General features: G+C 51.8%; 1 protein-coding gene across 6 annotated transcripts in view; it reads right to left on the bottom strand.

The window, feature by feature from the left end:
- Window positions 1-26,169, bottom strand: part of WDR4 (WD repeat domain 4) — a 232,636-nt gene that overhangs the window by 105,980 nt on the left and 100,487 nt on the right. For 5 of the 6 annotated variants that reach the window (XM_068271046.1, XM_068271047.1, XM_068271048.1 and 2 more), the window contains exons 2-5: window positions 14,352-14,433; window positions 10,928-10,990; window positions 8,073-8,213; window positions 7,024-7,180 (exon numbers count right to left, since the gene is read on the bottom strand). In XM_068271046.1, coding sequence (XP_068127147.1) covers window positions 7,024-7,180; window positions 8,073-8,213; window positions 10,928-10,990; window positions 14,352-14,433 — 443 coding nt within the window. Of the gene's footprint in view, window positions 1-7,023; window positions 7,181-8,072; window positions 8,214-10,927; window positions 10,991-14,351; window positions 14,434-24,174; window positions 24,220-26,169 lie in introns of those variants that run through there. The other variant, XM_068271045.1, reaches the window with a different exon arrangement.

Raw genomic sequence — 26,169 nt, 5'->3', positions numbered from 1 at the left:
GGTGATACTCTGCTAGGCCTCTACTGCAGTCAGTTACAGCCTGAAGTGTGGAGCGCACAGACATCACCAGATGCTGGTCTCATCCCTGGTGATGCTCTGCCAGCCTCTACTGCAGTCAGTTACAGCCTGAAGTGTGGAGCGCACAGACATCACCAGACGCTGGTCTCATCCCTGGTGATACTCAGCCAGCCTCTACTGCAGTCAGTTACAGCCTGAAGTGTGGAGCGCACAGACATCACCAGACGCTGGTCTCATCCCTGGTGATACTCTGCCAGCCTCTACTGCAGTCAGTTACAGCCTGAAGTGTGGAGCGCACAGACATCACCAGACGCTGGTCTCATCCCTGGTGATGCTCTGCCAGCCTCTACTGCAGTCAGTTACAGCCTGAAGTGTGGAGCGCACAGACATCACCAGACGCTGGTCTCATCCCTGGAGATGCTCTGCCAGCCTCTACTGCAACTGTCTTCAGGTCCTGTTGGTTCTTGGGGCATTTTCCATTCAGTTTTGTCTTCAGCAAGTGAAATGCATGCTCAATGGGATTCAGGTCAGGTGATTGGCTTGGCCATTAAATTACATTCCACTTTCCCTTCAAAAACTCCCTGGTTGCTTTTGCAGTATGCTTTGGTTCATTGTCCATCTGCACTGTGAAGAGCCAATCAATGATGACAGTCTGTAGTCTGCAGCACATCAAGTTTGTTTCATTTCAAATGCATTGTGGTTGTGTATAGAGACAACAACGTTAGAATTGTGTCCATGTCTGAGTATTTGTGGGCCTGACTGTATCTGTATGATGATTGCTCTATAGCAGATGGAGAGCCAGTCTCTGCTTGGGTGTACTGGACTCTCTTTATTGTTCTTGCCCTCTTGTGGTGAAATATGGGATTACAGCATGGTGCACCCCTTGCTTGGCGTACACACTGTGGAAGAAGATGTGCCCAAGTTGGATAAAAGGTTTTAAAAACAAAAAATGGTGGGTTACCTAGCGGACGACATGGTAATTGGTATATGAAAAAGAACCTTTATTATGCTATGACGGCACATTTCGTGGAACAACATGGCCACTTCCTCAGCCAATATACAGTGCCAGCCACAACAGCTGAGGTCTGAGCATTCAAAGCTCTGCCTTTATCCACCAGTCATGCTGTTAACCACTTCAGGACCAAATGAATTTTCACCTATCAGCACCGCTCACATTTATTCACCAATAAGTTTATTACTACTAATCACACCTAAATGATCTATATATTGTTTTTTTTGGTTTTGTTTTTTTAGGACCAATTAGGCTTTTAGTGTGAGATACTTTTGTTTAGTAATGACCTTATTTTCAATGCATTTTAAAGAGAACAGTAGAGAAAAACCCTGAAAAACACGATTTCTGCATTTACATCCATTGCAGCTTTACAATGAACAGTGCTAACGAGAAGTTACACCCACTGAATGTATCTGCGTATTCATCCTGGTTCAGACAACAGTTAGATTATGTTCCCAGCACAATGTATGGTGACAATATTGTATTTGAAAAGAAGGTGTCTTTTTTATGTTTTTCATTGTTTACTAATGATGATTCTAAGACCTTATTTGCAAAAATAATACTAATATACCCTCATGGCATACATATTTTAAAAGCCAAGTTTCTAAGGTACCAGATGTTGTTTCTTTCATATTCTGTCACTTTGTTTTCCTTTTACAAGTCTTTTATTTTGGGACAGAATATGCAAAAATGTAATTGCCTTTGATTCAGTTTGTGACTAAAAAGAATACCCAAGACATGGGCCTCAACCCTAAAACTTTCTAAACTGTATTCTACTACTTATCACGGTTAAAATGTTACTGCATATGTCTCTTGTAGTTTTGCTAAAACTTTCCCAAATTTGATCATAATTTAGAAAATGACCTTTTTTTATGTTTGATTGAGTTTGTCCGTACCTATTTATGTGATGTGTGTCCAAGCTTTAAAGGGACTCCGAGCTCTGTTTAAAAATAAAATTTGAACTTACCTGGGGCTTTCTCCATCCCAGCCCTGGTCGGGACGTCCCACGCCGGCCTCCTGGCTCTTCTCCCGGCGGCTGTCCGCATAGCGCGGACAGGCCGGGCCCCCGGGCGACACTGGCGAGTGTCGGGGCTTCTTCTTCCTTATACGTCACGAATGACGTCACACGCCGGCCGCCGCGCGTCATGACGGCGGCCGGCGTGACAGCACGGCGCATGCGCGATTAAACCGCGCATGCGCCGTGCTGTCACGCCGGCCGCCGTCATGACGCGCGGCGGCCGGCGTGTGACGTCATTCGTGACGTATAAGGAAGAAGAAGCCCCGACACTCGCCAGTGTCGTCCGGGGGCCCGGCCTGTCCGCGCTATGCGGACAGCCGCCGGGAGAAGAGCCAGGAGGCCGGCGTGGGACGTCCCGACCAGGGCTGGGATGGAGAAAGCCCCAGGTAAGTTCAAATTTTATTTTTAAACAGAGCTCGGAGTCCCTTTAACCTTCCTGGCGGTAAGCCCGAACTGAGTTCGGGCTATGCCGCCGGAAGGCACCGCTCAGGCCCCGCTGGGCCGATTTGCATAATTTTTTTTTTGCTGCACGCAGCTAGCACTTTGCTAGCTGCGTGCAGTGCCCGATCGCCGCCGCTACCCGCCGATCCGCCGCTATCCGTCGCGTCGCAGCCGCCCCCCCCCCCCAGACCCCGTGCGCTGCCTGGCCAATCAGTGCCAGGCAGCTCTATGGGGTGGATCGGAATCCCCTTTGACGTCACGACGTCGATGACGTCGGTGACGTCATCCCGCCCCGTCGCCATGGCGACGGGGGAAGCCCTCCGGGAGATCCCGTTCTTTGAACGGGATCTCCGGATCTCCGATCGCCGCCGGCGATCGGAGGGGCTGGGGGGATGCCGCTGAGCAGCGGCTATCATGTAGCGAGACTTTGTCTCGCTACATGAAAAAAAAAAAAAAAAAATTAAAAAAAAGATTTGCTGCCCCCTGGCGATTTTTTTGCAAACCGCCAGGAGGGTTAAGACGCACTAAAATGTATGCTACAACTCGTCTCAGATAAAAGGATATCACATGTGCCTCATTTAGCAACAAACTGATTGTGCACTCTCCACAAATACACAGGACGTTTATAACACGTCCAGTTGTCATTGAGTTGTTAATCTGGCAGGTGACAGGAGAGAGGTTGGGAGGTTGACTGGTCCTGCCCACAAGTAATGGCTCCTCCCCTGCAGCAATATTTCTGGCAGTATGGGTATTGGTCTCCTATAGAAGAACACATTTCCTATAATGGTGGGGAGCAGCAGAGACCACCAATGATCAGATCTGAGGGTGCTGGTCCTATACTGGTGGGGAGCAGCAGAGACCACCAATGATCAGATCTGGGGGTGCTGGTCCTATACTGGTGGGGAGCAGCAGAGACCACCAATGATCAGATCTGGGGGTGCTGGTCCTATACTGGTGAGGAGCAGCAGAGACCACCAATGATCAGATCTGGGGGTGCTGGTCCTATACTGGTGAGGAGCAGCAGAGACCAATGATCAGATCTGGGGGTGCTGGTCCTATACTGGTGGGGAGCAGCAGAGACCACCAATGATCAGATCTGGGGGTGCAGGTCCTATACTGGTGAGGAGCAGCAGAGACCACCAATGATCAGATCTGGGGTGCTGGTCCTATACTGGTGGGGAGCAGCAGAGACCACCAATGATCAGATCTGGGGGTGCTGGTCTTATACTGGTGGGGAGCAGCAGAGACCACCAATGATCAGATCTGGGGGTGCTGGTCCTATACTGGTGAGGAGCAGCAGAGACCACCAATGATCAGATCTGGGGGTGCTGGTCCTATACTGGTGAGGAGCAGCAGAGACCAATGATCAGATCTGGGGGTGCTGGTCCTATACTGGTGGGGAGCAGCAGAGACCACCAATGATCAGATCTGGGGGTCCTGGTCCTATACTGGTGGGGAGCAGCAGAGACCACCAATGATCAGATCTGGGGGTCCTGGTCCTATACTGGTGGGGAGCAGCAGAGACCACCAATGATCAGATCTGGGGGTCCTGGTCCTATACTGGAGGGGAGCAGCAGAGACCACCAATGATCAGATCTGGGGGTGCTGGTCCTATACTGGTGGGGAGCAGCAGAGACCACCAATGATCAGATCTGGGGGTGCTGGTCCTATACTGGTGAGGAGCAGCAGAGACCACCAATGATCAGATCTGGGGGTGCTGGTCCTATACTGGAGGGGAGCAGCAGAGGCCACCAATGACCAGATCTGGGGGTGCTGGTCCTATACTGGTGGGGAGCAGCAAAGACCAATGATCAGATCTGGGGGTGCTGGTCCTATACTGGTGGGGAGCAGCAGAGACCACCAATGATCAGATCTGGGGGTGCTAGTCCTATACTGGTGGGGAGCAGCAGAGACCACCAATGATCAGATCTGGGGGTGCTGGTCCTATACTGGTGGGGAGCAGCAGACCACCAATGATCAGATCTGGGGGTGCTTGTCCTATACTGGTGGGGAGCAGCAGAGACCACCAATGATCAGATCTGGGGGTGCTGGTCCTATACTGGTGGGGAGCAGCAGACCACCAATGATCAGATCTGGGGGTGCTGGTCCTATACTGGTGGGGAGCAGCAGAGACCACCAATGATCAGATCTGAGGGTGCTGGTCCTATACTGGTGGGGAGCAGCAGACCACCAATGATCAGATCTGGGGGTGCTTGTCCTATACTGGTGGGGAGCAGCAGAGACCACCAATGATCAGATCTGGGGGTGCTGGTCCTATACTGGTGGGGAGCAGCAGAGACCACCAATGATCAGATCTGAGGGTGCTGGTCCTATACTGGTGGGGAGCAGCAGACCACCAATGATCAGATCTGGGGGTGCTGGTCCTATACTGGTGGGGAGCAGCAGAGACCACCAATGATCAGATCTGGGGGTGCTGGTCCTATACTGGTGGGGAGCAGCAGAGACCACCAATGATCAGATCTGGGGGTGCTGGTCCTATACTGGTGGGGAGCAGCAGAGACCACCAATGATCAGATCTGGGGGTGCTGGTCCTATACTGGAGGGTAGCAGCAGAGACCACCAATGATCAGATCTGAGGGTGCTGGTCCTATACTGGAGGGTAGCAGCAGAGACCACCAATGATCAGATCTGGGGGTGCTGGTCCTATACTGGTGGGGAGCAGCAGAGACCACCAATGATCAGATCTGGGGGTGCTGGTCCATATGCAGAACTTGTAGGATAGATTCCTGTCAGAATCCGCTCTGCTGGCCTTGATTCCCTGGACAGTGTTGTTTCCTATGCAGCTTGCATAGTTCAGTCCAGGGAAAAGAGGCATTTCTGTCAGTTTGCAAGGCTGACCGATTTGCGTCTACTTATCTTGCAATCTGCTTGTCTGCTTCCTTTGAAGGTTTCTAGTATAAATGTCACTTCCTCCCAGAATTCCTCACTCGACATGGTTCCTGATTAGGGAAACTGACCTTAGAGCCTCAGCATCTTTGTTGCTATATTCTAGTGTAGTCAATTCTTGGGGAGTGAACCTTGCACTCCTATTTAGTGCAGTCAGGTTTGTGTTATAATTTGTACTGCCTATTCTGTCTTGTCTTGTCTGTGCGATTGTACTGTCGCCAGCGGTGGCTGAGAGTGAATCATTCTGTCCTGTTCTTAGATCGCATTCACCCTAGCGTTAGAGGGGGTGGATCTTTATTGTCTGAATCTTGGAGTATAACCTTAGCTGCGGTTGCTACTGGTTACTCCTGTCTGTCTTGTCTGGAACGAACGTTTGCTGTTGTCTGGTGTGAGGTAACCGATTAGCAAGCGTTCCTCTCTTGTCTTAACCTTGGAGTATAACCTTAGCTACTGGTTACTCCTGTCTGCCTTGTCCGTGCGATTGTACTGTCGCCAGCGGTGGTTGGCAGTGAATGGTTCTGTCCTGTTCTTAGATCGCATTCGCCCTAGCGTTAGAGGCGGTGGATCTTTATTGTCTGAACCCTGGAGTATAACCTTAGCTACTGGTTACTCCTGTCTGCCTTGTCCGTGCGATTGTACTGTCGCCAGCGGTGGTTGGCAGTGAATGGTTCTGTCCTGTTCTTAGATCGCATTTGCCCTAGCGTTAGAGGCGGTGGATCTTTATTGTCTGAACCCTGGAGTATAACCTTAGCTACTGGTTACTCCTGTCTGCCTTGTCCGTGCGATTGTACTGTCGCCAGCGGTGGTTGGCAGTGAATGGTTCTGTCCTGTTCTTAGATCGCATTCGCCCTAGCGTTAGAGGCGGTGGATCTTTATTGTCTGAACCTTGGAGTATAATCTTAGCTGCGGTTGCTGCTGGTTACTCCTGTCTGTCTTGTCTGGAACGAACGCTGGCTGTTGTCTGATGCGAGGCAACCGATTAGCAAGCGTTCGCGTTCTGTTTATTTTCATTCTCCGTGTTCATTTGTTAGTCAGGGTTGGTACGTTTTGTCACTGTTGCGCTTATCGTGCGGTGACCATACCGTTAATGCACTTGTCACTGTTGCGCATATCGTGCGGTGACCGCGTTTAGCCAGTTCTTTTGTTATTTTCCTTGGCGTTCAGATTGTAGTTATTTGCTGTGTCTTCCTTACTCAGTTCACACTCTCTCTTTGCTCAGTCTTGTGTTGTTGATAGCAATCGCCTCTCTTGCGATTGGCTTTCTCTCTGGTCAGCTCTGATGTGATATGTCTACCGTCGCTGGGTGGCGACTAGATTGGTAGACATTCACATAGTCTGTCTCTGTTCTTGCTTTCTTCTGAGTTGTTACTTTGTTGCCCAGTCTTGCTTAATCGTACAATTTCAATCTGGCATCTGTGGCTGTACAGAGGACTTATCCCTCTGTGCTCCACAGCTCCATCTGCTGGTTGGAATTCTCCTCTACAAATCTATACTGGGTACTTTGCTTCTATGACTGTGGCGATTTCCTTCTGCTTCAGCGCACGCGGTGTGCGCTGACTGGAAATCGCCCGCAGATCGTTACAATTCCATTCCGTACAGATTTATATAGAAGCCCCGCCCCTCTTACCACATCCAATAACATGGAAAGATGTCCAAGCTCCAGATGCCCCTCCTCCAGCGGGGTGTCCACCAAAAAAGAGTAAACATCTCCGGATTTATCTGCCACCAGGATTCGGGATTCACAGGGCGAGAATGCAATGGCCGTGCAGCGCCGGGACACGAACCTGTACGGGCACAATTCTAATTATACAGGCAGAGTGTATGCGGTATGACACACCCCCATACTATGCCCCGCCTCAGCTGATGCTTCAGTATCTGCAGTATGCCACGCCCCCTTAGTATGCCACGCCTAACCTGACGCTTCAGTGTGACATGCACCTATACTATGCCCCACAGTGTCTGCAGTATGACACGCCCCCATACTATGCCCCGTCTCAGCTGACGCTTCAGTATCTGCAGTATGCTACGCCCTCTTTAGTATGCCCCGCCTCACCTGACGCTTCAGTGTGACATGCACCTATACTATGCCCTGCAGTGTCTGCAGTATGACACACCCCCATACTATGCCCCAGTGTCTGCAGTATGACACACCCCCATACTATGCCCTGCAGTGTCTGCAGTACGCCTCCTTAGTATGCCCCACCTCACCTGAAGCTTCAGTGTCTGCAGTGTGACATGCACCTATACTATGCCCTGCAGTATGCCACGCCCACTTACTATGCTCCACCTCACCTCTCGCTTCAGTATCTGCAGTATGCCCCACCTCACCTGAGGCTTCAGTGTCTGCAGTGTGACATGCACCTATACTATGCCCCGCAGTGTCTGCAGTATGACACACCCCCATACTATGCCCCACCTCACCTGACGCTTCAGTATCTTCAGTATGACACACCCCCATACTATGCTCCACCTCACCTCTCGCTTCAGTATCTGCAGTATGCCACGCCCCCTTAGTATGCCCCGCCTCACCTGACGCTTCAGTGTCTGCAGGGTGACATGCACCTATACTATGCCCCGCAGTGTTTGCAGTATGCCACGCCTCCTTACGATGCCCCACCTCACCTGCTGCTTCAGTATCTGCAGTATGACATGTCCCCATACTATGCCCCGCCTCACCTGACGCTTATCTTCTCCCATGAAGGCTCCGCCTGGAAGAGGATGAGGCGTTTCCTGTCGTCTGTCACCGCACAATACTTCCCAGAGGAGGAGAAGGCCACGGCCAAGATCTTATCAGAGGTCTGGCCAGAAGGTTCCTGCCTGCGGAACAAAAGAGAAGCATGGAGACTCGTACACATGTCCAACAAAGTGCACAACCAACTTCACAGCATGACCACCCGCATGACAAACAGTCTGCACGACTTGTATTTTCTGTGCACCAACCAACTGAACGACCAACTCATTTGCATAACGCAAGCGGAATGACGGACAGCACAATATGGCCACTTTCAAAACAACTGCACGTCATTCAAACGACTTGTACACACGTGGCCAACTGCACGATATCAGCCCAACAGTCATGTGAGTTGATCCGCCGAATAGAGCAGGCAAACCGTCTGTGATCAGTACACACATCTGATTGTCATCCAACAGACCAAAATCAAATCGGATGGATGTGTTGGACACATGTACAAGCCTTTAGTGGTTATACTAGATATCCAAGCCATTATCTGTAAAACAAGCAGTATGAAAAAAAAAAAAAAGAAAAAAAAAAAAAAAAAAGCTTGCATCTCTAAAAAAGGTGTACAGAACTGTCCACAAAAAGGACACCAAGTACCACTTCCACCACCTCCAGAGAACTGTCCACAGAAGAGGAGGAGATCCAGCACCAATCCTACCACCTCCAGAGACCTGTCCACAGAAGAGGAGGAGACCCAGCACCACTCCCACCACCTCCAGAGAACTGTCCACAGCAGAGGAGATTTAGCACCAATCCTACCACCTCCAGAGACCTGTCCACAGAAGGGGAGGGGACCCGGCACCACTCCCACCACCTCCAGAGAACTGTCCAGAGAAGTGGAGGAGACACAGAACCACTACCACCACCTCCAGAGACCTGTCCACAGAAGGAGGAGACCCGGCACCACTCCCACCACCTCCAGAAAACGGCCCACAGAAGAGGAAATCCAGCACAACTCCCCACCTCCTCCAGAGAACTGTCCACAGAAGAGGGGAGCCGGCACCACTCCCACCACCTCTAGAGAACTGTCTACAGAAGAGGAGATCCAGCACCACTCTCACCACCTCCAGAGACCTGTCCACAGAAGAGGAGATATAGCACCACTCCCACCACCTCCAGAGAACTGTCCACAGAAGAAGGGAACCGGCACCACTCCCACCACCTCCAGAGAACTGTCCACAAAAGAGGAGATATAGCACCACTCCCACCATCTCCAGAGACCTGTCCACAGAAGAGGAGGAGACCTAGCACCACTCACACCACCTCCAGAGACCTATCCACAGAAGAGGAGGAGATCCGGCACCACTCCCACCACCTCCAGAGAACTGTCCCACCTCCAGAGAAGTATCCACAGAAGAGGAGATCCAGCACCACTCCCACCACCTCCAGAGACCTGTCCACAGAAGAGGGGACCCGGCACCACTCCCACCACCTCCAGAGACCTGGCCACAGAAGAGGGGACCCGGCACCACTCCCACCACCTCCAGAGACCTGGCCACAGAAGAGGAGGAGATCCAGCACCACTCCCACCACCTCCAGAGACCTGGCCACAGAAGGAGGACATCCAGCACCAATCCTACCACCTCCAGAGAACTGTCCACAGAAGAGGGGATACGGCACCACTCCCACCACCTCCAGAGAACTGTCCACAGAAGAGGAGATCCAGCACCACTCCCACCACCTCCAGAGAACTGTCCACAGAAGAGGAGATCCAGCACCACTCCCACCACCTCCAGAGAACTGTCCACAGAAGAGGAGATCCAGCACCACTCCCACCACCTCCAGAGAACTGTCCACAGAAGAGGAGATCCAGCACCACTCCCACCACCTCCAGAGACCTGTCCACAGAAGAAGGGACCCGGCACCACTCCCACCACCTCCAGAGACCTGGCCACAGAAGAGGAGAAGATCCAGCACCACTCCCACCACCTCCAGAGACCTGGCCACAGAAGAGGAGGAGATCCAGCACCACTCCCACCACCTCCAGAGACCTGGCCACAGAAGAGGAGGAGATCCAGCACCACTCCCACCACCTCCAGAGACCTGGCCACAGAAGAGGAGGAGATCCAGCACCACTCCCACCACCTCCAGAGACCTGGCCACAGAAGAGGAGGACATCCAGCACCAATCCTACCACCTCCAGAGAACTGTCCACAGAAGAGGGGACCCGGCACCACTCCCACCACCTCCAGAGACTTGTCCACAGAAGAGGAGGAGATGCAGCACCACTCCCACCACCTCCAGAGACCTGTCCACAGAAGAGGAGGAGACCCGGCACCACTCCCACCACCCCCAGACAACTGTCCACAGAAGAGAAGGAGATCCAGCACCACTCCCACCACCTCCAGAGACCTGGCCACAGAAGAGGAGGACATCCAGCACCAATCCTACCACCTCCAGAGAACTGTCTACAGAAGAGGGGATCCGGCGCCACTCCCACCACCTCCAGAGAACTATCCACAGAAGAGGGGACCCGACACCACTCCCACCACCTCCAGAGAACTGTCCACAGAAGAGGGGACCCGGCACCACTCCCACCACCTCCAGAGACTTGTCCACAGAAGAGGAGGAGACCCGGCACCACTCCCACCACCTCCAGAGACCTGTCCACAGAAGAGGAGGAGACCCGGCACCACTCCCACCACCCCCAGAGACCTGTCCACAGAAGAGGAGATATAGCACCACTCCTCCAGTGAAATGCCCCTCCCCCTGTTAAATCACTTTTGAGTAGAAGTGTCAGTATCAGCAGGTTATCGCTAACGTGAATACAGCGGTATTAGAGAAAAGGACTTACTCTTCGGTCAGCGGTTTGGTCTCCAAAGTGCGGCAATCACACAGGAAGAATGGGGAGTCCGAACTGCAGAGAAACCAGAAAACAAAAGTATGAATGGTGCAGAACAATATCAGGAGGAGAGGGGACATAGAATGTACAGCGATAGTGGGAGGAGCACAGTGCTGATAGAGGGGAGGAGCACAGTGCCTATAGAGGATGTACGGTGATGGTGGGAGGAGAGAGGGGAGGAGCAAAGTGCTGATAGAGGATGTACGGTGATAGTGGGAGGAGAGAGGGGAGGAGCACAGTGCCTATAGAGGATGTACGGTGATGGTGGGAGGAGAGAGGGGAGGAGCAAAGTGCTGATAGAGGATGTACGGTGATAGTGGGAGGAGAGAGGGGAGGAGCAAAGTGCTGATAGAGGATGTACGGTGATAGTGGGAGGAGAGAGGGGAGGAGCACAGTGCCTATAGAGGATGTACGGTGATAGTGGGAGAAGAGAGGGGAGGAGCAAAGTGCTGATGATAGAGGGAGGAGACTGATGGGATGTATGGGGGAGGGGGAACAGTAGAGAACAGTATATGGAGTATGATGGGAGGTGTGGAGGATGAGGAAAATATACAGTTGCGCTCATAAGTTTACATACCCTGGCCTAATTTATGATTTCTCAACCATTCTTTACAAGGTTATGAAAAACACAAACACTTATTTCACTCATGGTTAGTGATCGGCTGAAACCATTTATTGTCACACACAATGTTACCCGAGTTTCCCCCCATCAGTTGGTGTCCCCCAGTGACGGTTACCTGAGATTCCCCCTAGCAGTTGGTGTCCCCCAGTGACTGTTACCTGAGATTCCCCCTAGCAGTTGGTGTCCCCCAGTGACGTCCCTGGCTAACAGCATTTTATTTGACCTGAAGAAGCGACTTGCGGTCGCGAAACGCGTTGTCCAGTCCATTGTGCTAGAAATAAATTCAATTTACTTGATCTGTGTGTACGAGCCTTCATAACAGGTAAGGCGCACTACGCTTATCTGTAATTAATAGATATTATATATAATTAGATGTAAGGGCACCTCCCACAGTGTTTGTTACCCAGTGACGGTTACCTGAGTTCCTCCCCTATCAGTTGGTGTCCCTCAGTGACGTTACCTGAGTTTCCCCCTAGCAGTTGGTGTCCCCAGGTGACGTTACCTGAGTTACCCCCTATCAGTTGGTGTCCCCCAGTGACGGTTACCTGAGATTCCCCCTAGCAGTTGGTGTCCCCCAGTGACGGTTACCTGAGATTCCCCCTATCAGTTGGTGTCCCCCGGTGACGGTTACCTGAGTTTCCCCCTATCAGTTGGTGTCCCCCGGTGACAGTTACCTGAGTTTCCCCCTATCAGTTGGTGTCCCCAGGTGACGGTTACCTGAGTTTCCCCCTATCAGTTGGTGTCCCCCGGTGACAGTTACCTGAGTTTCCCCCTATCAGTTGGTGTCCCCCGGTGACAGTTACCTGAGTTTCCCTCTATCAGTTGGTGTCCCCCGGTGACGTTACCTGAGATTTCCCCCTATCAGTTGGTGTCCCCAGTGACGGTTACCTGAGTTTCCCCCTATCAGTTGGTGTCCCCCAGTGACGGTTACCTGAGTTCCTCCCCTATCAGTTGGTGTCCCCCAGTGACGGGTACCTGAGTTTCCCCCTATCAGTTGGTGTCCCCCAGTGACGGGTACTTGAGTTTCCCCCTATCAGTTGGTGTCCCCCAGTGACGGGTACCTGAGTTTCCCCCTATCAGTTGGTGTCCCCCAGTGACGGGTACCCGAGTTTCCCCCTATCAGGTGGTGTCCCCCAGTGACTGTTACCTGAGATTCCCCCTAGCAGTTGGTGTCCCCCAGTGACGTCCCTGGCTAACAGCATTTTATTTGACCTGAAGAAGCGACTTGCGGTCGCGAAACGCGTTGTCCAGTCCATTGTGCTAGAAATAAATTCAATTTACTTGATCTGTGTGTACGAGCCTTCATAACAGGTAAGGCGCACTACGCTTATCTGTAATTAATAGATATTATATATAATTAGATGTAAGGGCACCTCCCACAGTGTTTGTTACCCAGTGACGGTTACCTGAGTTCCTCCCCTATCAGTTGGTGTCCCTCAGTGACGTTACCTGAGTTTCCCCCTAGCAGTTGGTGTCCCCAGGTGACGTTACCTGAGTTACCCCCTATCAGTTGGTGTCCCCCAGTGACGGTTACCTGAGATTCCCCCTAGCAGTTGGTGTCCCCCAGTGACGGTTACCTGAGATTCCCCCTATCAGTTGGTGTCCCCCGGTGACGGTTACCTGAGTTTCCCCCTATCAGTTGGTGTCCCCCGGTGACAGTTACCTGAGTTTCCCCCTATCAGTTGGTGTCCCCAGGTGACGGTTACCTGAGTTTCCCCCTATCAGTTGGTGTCCCCCGGTGACAGTTACCTGAGTTTCCCCCTATCAGTTGGTGTCCCCCGGTGACAGTTACCTGAGTTTCCCTCTATCAGTTGGTGTCCCCCGGTGACGTTACCTGAGATTTCCCCCTATCAGTTGGTGTCCCCAGTGACGGTTACCTGAGTTTCCCCCTATCAGTTGGTGTCCCCCAGTGACGGTTACCTGAGTTCCTCCCCTATCAGTTGGTGTCCCCCAGTGACGGGTACCTGAGTTTCCCCCTATCAGTTGGTGTCCCCCAGTGACGGGTACCTGAGTTTCCCCCTATCAGTTGGTGTCCCCCAGTGACGGGTACCTGAGTTCCTCCCCTATCAGTTGGTGTCCCCCAGTGACGGGTACCTGAGTTTCCCCCTATCAGTTGGTGTCCCCCAGTGACGGGTACCTGAGTTTCCCCCTATCAGTTGGTGTCCCCCAGTGACGGGTACCCGAGTTTCCCCCTATCAGGTGGTGTCCCCCAGTGACGGTTACCTGAGTTTCCCCCTATCAGTTGGTGTCCCCCGGTGACGGTTACCTGAGTTTCCCCCCTAGCAGTTGGTGTCCCCTGGTGACGGTTACCTGAGTTTCCCCCCTAGCAGTTGGTGTCCCCCGGTGACGGTTACCTGAGTTTCTCCCCTAGCAGTTGTTGTCCCCCGGTGACGGTTACCTGAGTTTCCCCCCTAGCAGTTGGTGTCCCCCGGTGACGGTTACCTGAGTTTCCCCCCTAGCAGTTGGTGTCCCCCAGTGACGGTTACCTGAGTTTCCCCCCTAGCAGTTGGTGTCCCCCAGTGACGGTTACCTGAGTTTCCCCCCTAGCAGTTGGTGTCCCCCAGTGATAGCTACCCGAGTTTCCCCCTATCAGTTGGTGTCCCCCGGTGACGGTTACCTGAGTTCCCCCCCCCCATCAGTTGGTGTCCCCCGGTGACGGTTACCTGAGTTCCACCCCCCCCTATCAGTTGGTGTCCCCCGGTGACGGTTACCTGAGTTTCCCCCTATCAGTTGGTGTCCCCCGGTGACAGTTACCTGAGTTTCCCCCCTAGCAATTGGTGTCCCCCGGTGACTGTTACAGAGGTGGCAGTTAGACGCAGCATGGTGGGTTGCAGAGCTGTGAAGATATAAAGGTGAGAGGGACACATCCCGTATATTATAAAGGCACACAGACAATGAGGAGAGAGATCAGCAGCAGGGATGAACTGGAAGTTACATTCTGTAGTTTTCTTGTTCTACAATTAGTGGTATTATGGAGGCAGCAGGACTTTGCACAGGGCTGGAGATTTGGAATTATTGTTCAGTCAGAAGCCTCATATAAGTAAAGGGAACACTTAAAGGACTGTAGGCTTACACTCCACTAATGACCAGGCTATTTTTTACTAATTGGTGCTCTGCAGCTTTAAGAGCTCGCTGCAGAGTACGACATCTTAGCACACAAATGACTTCACCTCCCCTTTTATGCCCACCAACAGCGATTTCTGTTGGTGGGCCCTATTCGCTGCTGCAGGCAGTGTTTATTTTTTTTTCTTCTGTATTTTACATTAAAAATGTCTTTTTAATTTATCCCTCCCCCCGCCAGCAATCACAGCGATCGGCTCTCAGACATCAGCCTATGAGAGGCGATCTCTCTCTGAGCCTCCCCAGGGAACAGCCGAGCGTCACGCCTGTCCACAGTACGGTGCTGCTATAGATCGCATCGCTGTACTGTGTAAATAGACGGTGGTTTCGCCATCTAACAGTCTCCTAGTGGTGATCGCCACTGGGAGGCTGATGACGGAGCAGGGATGTGCTTTTTAAATATGCATTTGAAGAGGGTATACTAAACATTTTTTAAATTATAAGCTTGTAAATAGTGATGGACGCAAAACGGAAACAATGCACCTTTATTTCCAAATAAAATATTGGCGCCATACATTGTGATAGGGACAAAATTTAAATGGTATAATAACCGAGACATACAGGCAAATAAAATACATAGGTTTTGATTATGGTAGCATGGATTACTTTAAAGCTATAATGGCCGAAAACTGAGAAATAATGAATTTTTTCAATTTTTTTCTTATTAATCCTGTAAAAATGCATTTACGGTAAAGTGGCTCTTAGCAAAATGTACCACCCACAGAAAGCCTAATTAGTGGCGGAAAAAACAAGATATAGATCAATAAATTGTGATAAGTAGTGATAAAGTTATTAGCAAATGAATGGGAGGTGAAAATTGCTCCGATGCATAAGGTGAAAAATCCCCGCAGGCTGAAATGGTTAAAGATGAAACCAGGTTCACACTGAGCACATGTGACAGTCTGGAGATGCTGTGGAGGATGTTCTGCTGTCTGCAACATCCTCCAGCATGACCGGTTTGGCAGTGGATCAGTAATGGTGTGGGGTGGCATTTCTTTGGGGGGCTGCACAGCCCTCCATGTGCTCGCCAGAGGTGGCCTGACTGCCATTAGGTCCCGAGATTAGATCCTCAGACCCCTTGTGAGAGACCATATGCTGGTGCAGTTGGCCCTGGGTTCCTCCTAATGCAAGACAATGCTAGACCTCATGTGGCTGGAGTGTGTCAGCAGTTCCTGCAAGATGAAGGCATTGATGCTATGGACTGGCCTGCCCGTTCCCGAGACCTGAATCCAACTGAGCACATCTGGGACATCATGTCTTGCTCCATCCAACGCCATGGTGCACCACAGACTGTACAGGAGTTGGTGGTTGCCCGCGTCTTCCTACAGCGTACCTTATCACTGATCAAAGCATGACCACAGGGAGCGCTGTTACCAGAGATGCAGGAAGGGAGATGCGGGCAGCACGTGTGTGTGTGTGTGTGTCTCAGACGAGAGTTATGCTCCCGCTGCCACTCTGCAAGCACCGCCCACACCCTCCTGCACTCCGGCTACCTACAGGCCCCCACTGCTGCACCCCCCCCGCGCTCTAGCTACAGGGGGCGCTATTACCAGAGATACAGAAAGTGAGAAGCAGGAAGGGAGATGCGGGCAGCACGTGTGTGTGTGTGTGTGTGTGTGTGTGTGTGTGTGTGTGTGTGTGTGTGTGTGTGTGTGTGTGTGTGTGTGTGTGTGTGTGTGTGTGTGTGTGTGTGTGTGTGTGTGTGTGTGTGTGTGTGTGTGTGTGTGTGTGTGTGTGTGTGTGTGTGTGTGTGTGTGTGTGTGTGTGTGTGTGTGTGTGTGTGTGTGTGTGTGTGTGTCTCAGACCAGTGAGCTATGCTCCCGCTGCCACTCTGCAAGCTCCGCCCTCACCCTCCTGCACTCCGGCTACCTGCAGGCCCCCACTGCTGCACCCCCCGCTCTAGCTACAGGGGGCGCTATTACCAGAGATACAGAAAGTGAGAAGCAGGAAGGGAGATGCGGGCAGCACGTGTGTGTGTGTCTCAGATGAGTGAGTTATGCTCCCGCTGCCACTCTGCAAGCTCCGCCCTCACCCTCCTGCACTCCGGCTACCTACAGGCCCCCACTGCTGCACCCCCCCCCCCGCTCTAGCTGCAGGGGGCGCTATTACCAGAGATACAGAAAGTGAGAAGCAGGAAGGGATATGCAGGCAGCATGTGTGTGTGTGTCTCAGACCAGTGAGCTATGCTCCCGCTGCTACTCTGCAAGCTCCGCCCTCACCCTCCTGCACTCCGGCTACCTACAGGCCCCCACTGCTGCACCCCCCCGCTCTAGCTACAGGGGGCGCTATTACCAAAGATACAGAAAGTGAGAAGCAGGAAGGGAGATGCGGGCAGCGCGTGTGTGTGTGTGTGTGTGTGTGTGTGTGTGTGTGTGTGTGTGTGTCTCAGACCAGTGAGCTATGCTCCCGCTGCCACTCTGCAAGCTCCGCCCTCACCCTCCTGCACTCCGGCTACCTGCAGGCCCCCACTGCTGCACCCCCCCCCCCCGCTTTAGCTACAGGGGGCGCTATTACCAGAGATACAGAAAGTGAGAAGCAGGAAGGGAGATGCGGGCAGCACGTGTGTGTGTGTGTGTGTGTGTGTGTGTGTCTCAGACCAGTGAGTTATGCTCCCGCTGCCACTCTGCAAGCTCCGCCCTCACCCTCCTGCACTCCGGCTACCTACAGGCCCCCACTGCTGCACCCCCCCCCCCCGCTCTAGCTACAGGGGGCGCTGTTACCAGAGATACAGAAAGTGAGAAGCAGGAAGGGATATGCAGGCAGCATGTGTGTGTCTCAGACCAGTGAGCTATGCTCCCGCTGCCACTCTGCGAGCCCCGCCCTCACCCTCCTGCACTCCGGCTACCTACAGGCCCCCACTGCTGCGCGCCCCCCCCGCTCTAGCTACAGGGGGCGCTGTTACCAGAGATACAGAAAGTGAGAAGCAGGAAGGGAGATGCGGGCAGCATGTGTGTGTGTCACAGACCAGTGAGCTATGCTCCCGCTGCCACTCTGCAAGCTCCGCCCACACCCTCCTGCACTCCGGCTACCTACAGGCCCCCACTGCTGCACCCCCCCCCCGCTCTAGCTACAGGGGGCGCTATTACCAGAGATACAGAAAGTGTGAAGCAGGAAGGGATATGCAGGCAGCATGTGTGTGTCTCAGACCAGTGAGCTATGCTCCCGCTGCCACTCTGCGAGCCCCGCCCACACCCTCCTGCACTCCGGCTACCTACAGGCCCCCACTGCTGCTGCGCCACACCCCCGCTCTAGCTACAGGGGCGCTGTTACCAGAGATACAGGAAGTGAGAAGCAGGAAGGGATATGCAGGCAGCATGTGTGTGTCTCAGACGAGTGAGTTATGCTCCCGCTGCCACTCTGCAAGCTCCGCCCACACCCTCCTGCACTCCGGCTACCTACAGGCCCCCACTGCTGCGCCACCCCCCCCCTCGCTCTAGCTACAGGGGGCGCTGTTGTCAGAATGCCAGCGGTTTTATTTATGCAGGAAAAGCTGTCATATGTGTATGTATATATAAATATTAATCATCAATACAGTCCTTCTAAAGAAAGAAATAATTATTGTAAAACCCTATATAATAGAATGTAATACTTTGAAATATATTGCAAAGCCAGTGATGATTTGAGACAGTAAACATTCTCGTAGGATGGTTTTGGTTCTGGAAGAATTGGTGACATGTTCTGGGTACAAGGCTGTCTCAGTTAGCTGAACACTGATAACACATGGGCCTCAATTCACTAAGCTTAACTCCTGTCTTTAATAACTCTTCTGAGCTGTTTTACAGTTATCACAATTATATCACCATGGTGATAACTGTAAAACAGCTCTGAAGAGTTATTAAAGACAGGAGTTAGAGACACTGAAGCGAAAAAAAATAAATATGATAAAGTGAATTGGTTGTGTACTATGAATAATTACTAGAAGATTAGCAGCAAAGAAAATATTCTCATACTTTTATTTTCAGGTATATGGTGTTTTTTCTAACATTGCATCATTCTATAATATGTGCAGATTACACAACACTCAGCATTCAAAATGATTCTTGCAGAGCAGTCTGTGAAGTAATGACCTCTCCTCAAGCAGAGAAAAAGTAAACAGTTCACTTACAGTTAAGATAATAAAAGTCAGATAACAGCCCTCTCCACGCTAACTTAGTCGGAGAGCTTAATGGCTTGTTTGCATAGAGATAACAACTGGAGTTTCTCAACTCTTCCTGTACTGGAAACAATTACACTGATGTATCTGATCTTAAGCTGGCCATACACTGGCCCGATTTGCCGCCGTTTCGACAGCAGATTCGATCACTGGGATCGAATCTGCTGCCAATCGATCGCGCTACACGCCGAATTTCGATCCATTCTGTCCGATCCAGTCGTGCGGAAAATTACCGTCGATCGCCCGCGGGTAGGGAGCGCGTCGCTAGCGGCGTTCGAGTGCCCGACGACCGACACAATAGAGCTGCAATACATTACCTGATCCGCCGGCACGACTCCCAGGTCTCCGCTCTTCATTCTCTGCTCTGGTCTCCGGCATGCTTCCCTTCTTCCTGTCCCGGCAGGAAGTTTAAACAGTAGAGGGCGCTCTACTGTTTAAACTTCCCCCAGACAGGAAGAAGGGAAGCATGCCGGAGACCAGACCAGAGTGGAGAAGAAGAGCGGAGACCTGGGAGTCGTGCCGGCGGATCAGGTAATGTATGCGGGATGGAGGGGAAGCGGCGGCAGCACTACCACCACCACAGATTGTAAACGGTTTCAGGCTGAAATCTGTTCACAATCTGTTTGCAGTAAAGGTAGCCATACGATCCCTCTCTGATCAGATTCGATCAGATAGGGATCTGTCTGATGGTCGAATCTGATGGCAAATCGACCAGTGTATGGCTACCTTTAATGTTTTATTTCTTAGCTGTGCTACACATACAAATCACAGTGTTCTCCCCAGAATTTTTTTCTAGCCGGGTGGCATGAAAAAGTAGCCGGGTGGGGTGCGAGTGGGGAATGCAGGGCCGCGCATCTCTGCTTACAGCATAGGAGGAGGTTGAGGAGTCGAGCTGATGACAGCCAGGTGAAGAACCCCACTAAAAGACATTATTGAAGTTCGCCTTCCCAGAATAACTTTGGATGACCCCCCCCCCCCCCCCCCCCCCTCTCTCCTTTACTAAGTAGTAATGCCTTGGTTAGCAAACATATGGCAGGGATTAGATTAGTGCTGCAGAAGATGTCAGCGCTATTTAAATGCATAATAAGAATATAGTAGGACATTAGAATATGACTATGGTAGGATTAGATTGTGAGCTCCTCTGAGGACTGTGACATGACTATGTACTCTGTAAAGTGCTGCAGATGTCAGTGCTATATAAATACATAATAATAATAATAATGTAGGACATTAGACTATGACTATGGTTGGATTAGATTGTGAGCTCTTTGGGGCTAGTGGAAGGAGTTCACTGGTGCTAGTGCGGGAAAGGAGAAGGTAACTGCGGCTAGTGGAGGCAGAAGGTCGCTGGAGCTAGTGGGGGGGAAGAGGTCACTGGGGGTAGTGGGGGAGGCAGAAGGTCACTGGGGCTAGTGGGGGGAGGCAGAAGGTCACTGGGGCGAGTAGAGGGAGATAGGTCACCGGGGCTAGTGGGGGGAGGCAGAAGGTCACCGGGGCTAGTGGGGGGAGGCAGAAGGTCACTGGGGCTAGTGGGGGAGGCAGTAGGTCACTGGGGCGAGTAGAGGGAGATAGGTCACCGGGGCTAGTGGGGGGAGGCAGAAGGTCACAGGGGCGAGTAGAGGGAGATAGGTCACCGGGGCTAGTGGGGGGAGGCAGAAGGTCACCGGGGGTAGTGGGGGGGAGGCAGAAGGTCACTGGGGCTAGTGGGGGGAGGCAGTAGGTCACTGGGGCGAGTAGAGGGAGATAGGTCACCGGGCTAGTGGGGGGAGGCAGAAGGTCACAGGGGCGAGTAGAGGGAGATAGGTCACCGGGGCTAGTGGGGGTAGAAAATCACTTGGCTGGGGGGAGGGGGGGGGGGAGAGGGAGGAAGTCAATGGGGCTAGTGGGGGTCAGGTAAAATGTCACTGGGGCAAGTGGGGGATGCAGAAAGTCTCTGGGGCTAGTGTGGGGAAAGACAAGGTCACTGAGCCTAGTGGGGCAGGTGGAAGGTCACTGGAGCTAGTGGGGGTTAGGTGGAAGGTCACTGGGGCTTAGGTGGAAGGTCACTGGGGCTAGTGGGGCTTAGGTGGAAGGTCACTGGGGCTAGTGGGGGTAGGGAGGTCACTGGGGCTAGTGGGGGAAGGGAGTAGGTCACTGGGGCTAGTGGGGGTTATGTGGAAGGTGACTGGGGTTAGTGGGGGCAGGGAGAAGGTCACTGGGACTAGTGGGGGTAGAGAGGTCACTGGGGCTAGTGGGGGTTAGGTGGAAGGTGACTGGAGCTAGTAGGGGTAGGGAGGAGGTCACTGGGACTAGTGGGGGTAGAGAGCAAGTTACTGGGGCTATAGAGAAGGTTACTGGGGCTAGGGAGGAGGTTACTGGGGGTAGAGAGTAGGTCACTGGGGATAGGGAGGAGGTCACTGGAATTAGTTAGAGACAGGTAGATACTTACTGCATTTGGCTGCAGCTGTCCATTCCTCCTCTATTCCTCTGGGGGCGGGGCTTCCTCTGGACAGGAGACAACTTCCTCCAGGCAGGGCTTCAACCTGCCACACACATGCTCCCTGGTGAGCTTCCCCAGGGCTGGAGCAACCCTTCCTCTGTGCGGGAGTCCTATGGGGGCGGAGTTTCGGCCGCCGGGGGGCGGAGTTTCGGCCGCCGGGGGCGGAGCTTATGCCGAGAAACCCCGCTCTTCTCAGCTGCGGGAGACATGATGGACTGGCTGCCTGCCCTAGCCCCACCACTCCAGTTCAGAGGAAAAGCCTGTGGGCGGGGCATGGCTTCAAAGAGGCCCCCGGGAAATCACCCGGTGGCTCACAACGACACTCAGTCAGTACGAGTACGACCCTGGTGATCGTCGTGTGCAGTCAGTCTAACCTATCTGGAGCTGCCTGGAAGGGATGGGACTGGCTGCAGTCTAACATTCATGCAGCCAGAACAGAGACGCTGTGTGGATTCGCTCAGGGAAGAGGGGAGAAAGTCTGTCTGCAGCTTCAGGCTTTCTCCCCAGCCTCGAGTCACACAGCACTAGTCTCCCTGTGAGTTCCACTCACATGCGTATCTGGGCTGCAGCCTCCGCTAGCTGAGCTGCCTGGAAGTTAATAGATCGGCAGAGGAGCGCTCCTCCTAGGCGGGCGGGGTTTCAAAACAGCCGGGCGGCCCGCCCACTTAATTAGTCCTGGGGAGAACACTGCAAATCATATCATTTTTTTTCGCTTCAGTGTCTCTTTAAGCTTAGTGAATTGAGGCCATTATGTTTTGGGAACTAGTTTTATAAATATTAAACAAAGAAAGTGTTTTCCAATTGGTTAAAGATGATTCAATGATGCCACCTGGCGGTTTCATAGTCTTATATAATTAATACTGTTTGTTATTTGTTATGAAAGGCTGACCTCTGCCGGTTGAAGTTATTATATTTATATGGAAAATGATTTTATTTTATTAAGATTTAATATGCAATTATTTTATGATTGTTTTAAGAAGAATTATAAAATAAGCTTTATATTTAAATAAGTATATTAGAAGCCCTGTATGTTTCAATAAGCCCTAAATTGCTGAAGACTCTCACAGGTCTGGTTACAGTGTCAACCTGACCAATCTTATGTCTGGGAAAGTACAGACACATTCCAACATAATTAGCAGTGAACACTTTATCAGAAATGCGTCATGAATGACATTGTTTAGTCTCAATGTCTGGGGCAGCCAGCAGACAAGATGGCTGGTGACGTCCATTTTTAATTAACTGCGTCAGAAATGACCTGATTAGAATGTGTAAACATTGCAAACCTACATAAAATCCCACAAGATAAGGTAATTAAGAATTTATAAACAATAATATTGTGACTTAGGTAATCAAAACATGATAAAGCATTGACGCACGAAAGCTTTAGCCAATCAGAGCCTGGGATTCAGGGAAAGTCCAGATTAGGCAGCCATATTGCCTCCAACCCCTATAAAAGTAGGAGCTGAAAGCTCATAGTTTGCAGAAGCCCAGCAATCTCCTGAGAAGACACACGAGACAGAAGCTACCTTCCCACAAGTGGTTCTAGATGCTGAAGAGATGACAGAGGGGGTAATATGCTTAATATTCTGGTGATTTACTTTATTCATTTTTCAGCATTAAGTTCTGTTAAGATGTTACCAAGAAGTTTTTTTAGAAGCTATTTTTTATGCTATTTCTTTAAGAAGATTACTACAAGTTTTACACAGCTACTAGATACACAGCTACTAGATACACAGCTACTAGATACACAGCTATTACATACACAGCTATTACATACACAGCTACTAGATACACAGCTACTAGATACACAGCTACTAGATACACAGCTACTAGATACACAGCTATTACATACACAGCTACTAGATACACAGCTACTAGATACACAGCTACTAGATACACAGCTACTAGATACACAGCTACTAGATACACAGCTACTAGATACACAGCTACTAGATACACAGCTACTAGATACACAGCTACTAGATACACAGCTACTAGATACACAGCTACTAGATACACAGCTACTAGATACACAGCTACTAGATACACAGCTACTAGATACACAGCTACTAGATACACAGCTACTAGATACACAGCTACTAGATACACAGCTACTAGATACACAGCTACTAGATACACAGCTACTAGATACACAGCTACTAGATACACAGCTACTAGATACACAGCTACTAGATACACAGCTACTAGATACACAGCTACTAGATACACAGCTACTAGATACACAGCTACTAGATACACAGCTACTAGATACACAGCTACTAGATACACAGCTACTAGATACACAGCTACTAGATACACAGCTACTAGATACACAGCTACTAGATACACAGCTACTAGATACACAGCTACTAGATACACAGCTACTAGATACACAGCTACTAGATACACAGCTACTATATACACAGCTACTATATACACAGCTACTATATACACAGCTACTATATACACAGCTACTAGATACACAGCTACTAGATACACAGCTACTAGATGCACAGCTACTAGATGCACAGCTACTAGATACACAGCTACTAGATACACAGCTACTAGATACACAGCTACTAGATACACAGCTACTAGATACACAGCTTAGATACACAGCTATTAGATACACAGCTATAAAGCTACATACACATGAGGCACGGATGTCTGCAGTTGCATGGAGACAAGCAACAGTTGAAAGTCTCCAGCAACGACAGTTGTATACAAGCAACGATTGTATACACGCGGCAACAACCTGTCTGCAACATAGCGGAAACTGTTGCTCAGCAACTTCTGTCGCAGGTTCAATGAACTGTCGGACTCACAAGAGTTGCTAGAGACTAGCATACACACGACTGCACCGACTTGAGACTAGGGACGGTTGCTGAAACAGCTGTTGCCGGGGATTGAACAAGTCAATCGCCTGGAGACAGCTCTGACTAGCAACAGTTGCTTGCGCGCGCCTCATACACATGGAGGACCTGTTGCTGCAACATGCGCGCGCCATGTGTTTCCAGAAACAGTTGTAGCCTGTGTGTATGGGCCTTTAGATACACAGCTATTAGATACACAGCTATTAGATACACAGCTATTAGATACACAGCTATTAGATACACAGCTATTAGATACACAGCTATTAGATACACAGCTATTAGATACACAGCTATTAGATACGCAGCTATTAGATACGCAGCTATTAGATACGCAGCTATTAGATACGCAGCTATTAGATACGCAGCTACTAGATACGCAGCTACTAGATACGCAGCTACTAGATACACAGCTATTAAAGGCCCATACTCACGGGCGAGAAATGTGGCCTGTCGCCAGCACACGTGAGCGTGTGGGCGACAGCTTCTCGCCAGGTCCCTCCGCGTACACACGCGGAAGAGGGACCAGCGGCAAGGCGGAAGCTGTCGCTGACGTTCCTCCTCCCCCCGCCGGAAGCTCCATGTACCTACATGGAGGTTGCTGTCGCTAGTCCGTGTACTCACGCGGACTAGCGACAGTTGCGGCGGGGGGGCAGCGGCGACTGTCGCCATGCGATTGAAAGTTTCAATCGCCTGGCGACATGAGCGACGGGCGACAGTTCGGGGTGCGCGCGCGTGCGGCGGCCCATACTCACGGGCGACCTGTCGCCGCAACACGCGCGCGCCGCGTGTTGCGGCGACAAATGTCACTCGTGAGTATGGGCCTTAAGATACACAGCTACTAGATACACAGCTATTATATACACAGCTATTAAGCTAAGTACCCACGGGGGTACAATTGTAGCTGTCGCCGCACACGGGAGCGTGTGCGCGACAGTTCGGCGGCAGTTCGGCGACAGCTCGTCGCCAAATCCCTCTGCATCCACACGGCAGCAGAGGGATTAGCGATGCGGCGGAAGCTGTCGCCGAGTTTCCTCCCCCCCGCCGGAAGCTCCGTGTGGTGTGTGTGGGTAGCTGTCGCTAGCCCGCATACACATGCGGGGCTAGCGACAGTTCCGGCGAGGTTGCGGCGACGACTGTAGCCGGCGATTGAACATGTCAATCGCCTGGCGACAGCTGCGACGGTTCGGGGCGCGCGCATCATACACACGGGGGAACTGTCGCCGCAACATGCGCGTGCCACGCGGTTGCGGCGACGGCCGTCCCCCGTGAGTATGGGCCTTTATGGCCCGTACTCACGGGCTGCAGAAGTTGCCTGTCGCCAGCACACGTGAGCGTGCTAGCGACAGGCCGGCGACAGCTTCTCTCCAGGTCCCTCCGCATACACACGCGGAAGAGGGACCAGCGGCGAGACGGAAGCTGTCGCCGACGTTCCTCCTCCCCCCGCCGGAAGCTTCATTCACCTCTATGGAGGTTGCTGTCGCTAGTCCGCGTACTCACGCGGACTAGCGACAGTTGCGGCGGAGGTGCGGCGGCGACTGTTGCCATGCGATTGAAACTTTCAATCGCATGGCGACAAGAGCGGCGGGCGACAGTTCGGGGTGCGCGCGCGTGCGACTGCCCATACTCACGGGCGACCTGTCGCCGCAACACGCGCGCGCGTTGAGGCGACAAAAGTCCCTCGTGAGTATGGGCCATCAATCGGAGCCAAATGGCCCATACTCACGAGGGACTTTTGTCGCCTCAACACGCGGCGCGCGCGTGTTGCGGCGACAGGTCGCCCGTGAGTATGGGCCGTTAGATACACAGCTACTAGATACACAGCTACTAGATACACAGCTACTAGATACACAGCTACTAGATACACAGCTACTAGATACACAGCTACTAGATACACAGCTACTAGATACACAGCTACTAGATACACAGCTACTAGATACACAGCTACTA

The sequence above is a fragment of the Hyperolius riggenbachi genome, chromosome 2, assembly GCF_040937935.1.
Source record: "Hyperolius riggenbachi isolate aHypRig1 chromosome 2, aHypRig1.pri, whole genome shotgun sequence".
Taxonomy (NCBI): Eukaryota; Metazoa; Chordata; class Amphibia; order Anura; family Hyperoliidae; genus Hyperolius; species Hyperolius riggenbachi.
Note: the sequence above shows the minus strand (reverse complement) of the source record. Positions and strands in the feature narration are given on the sequence as shown.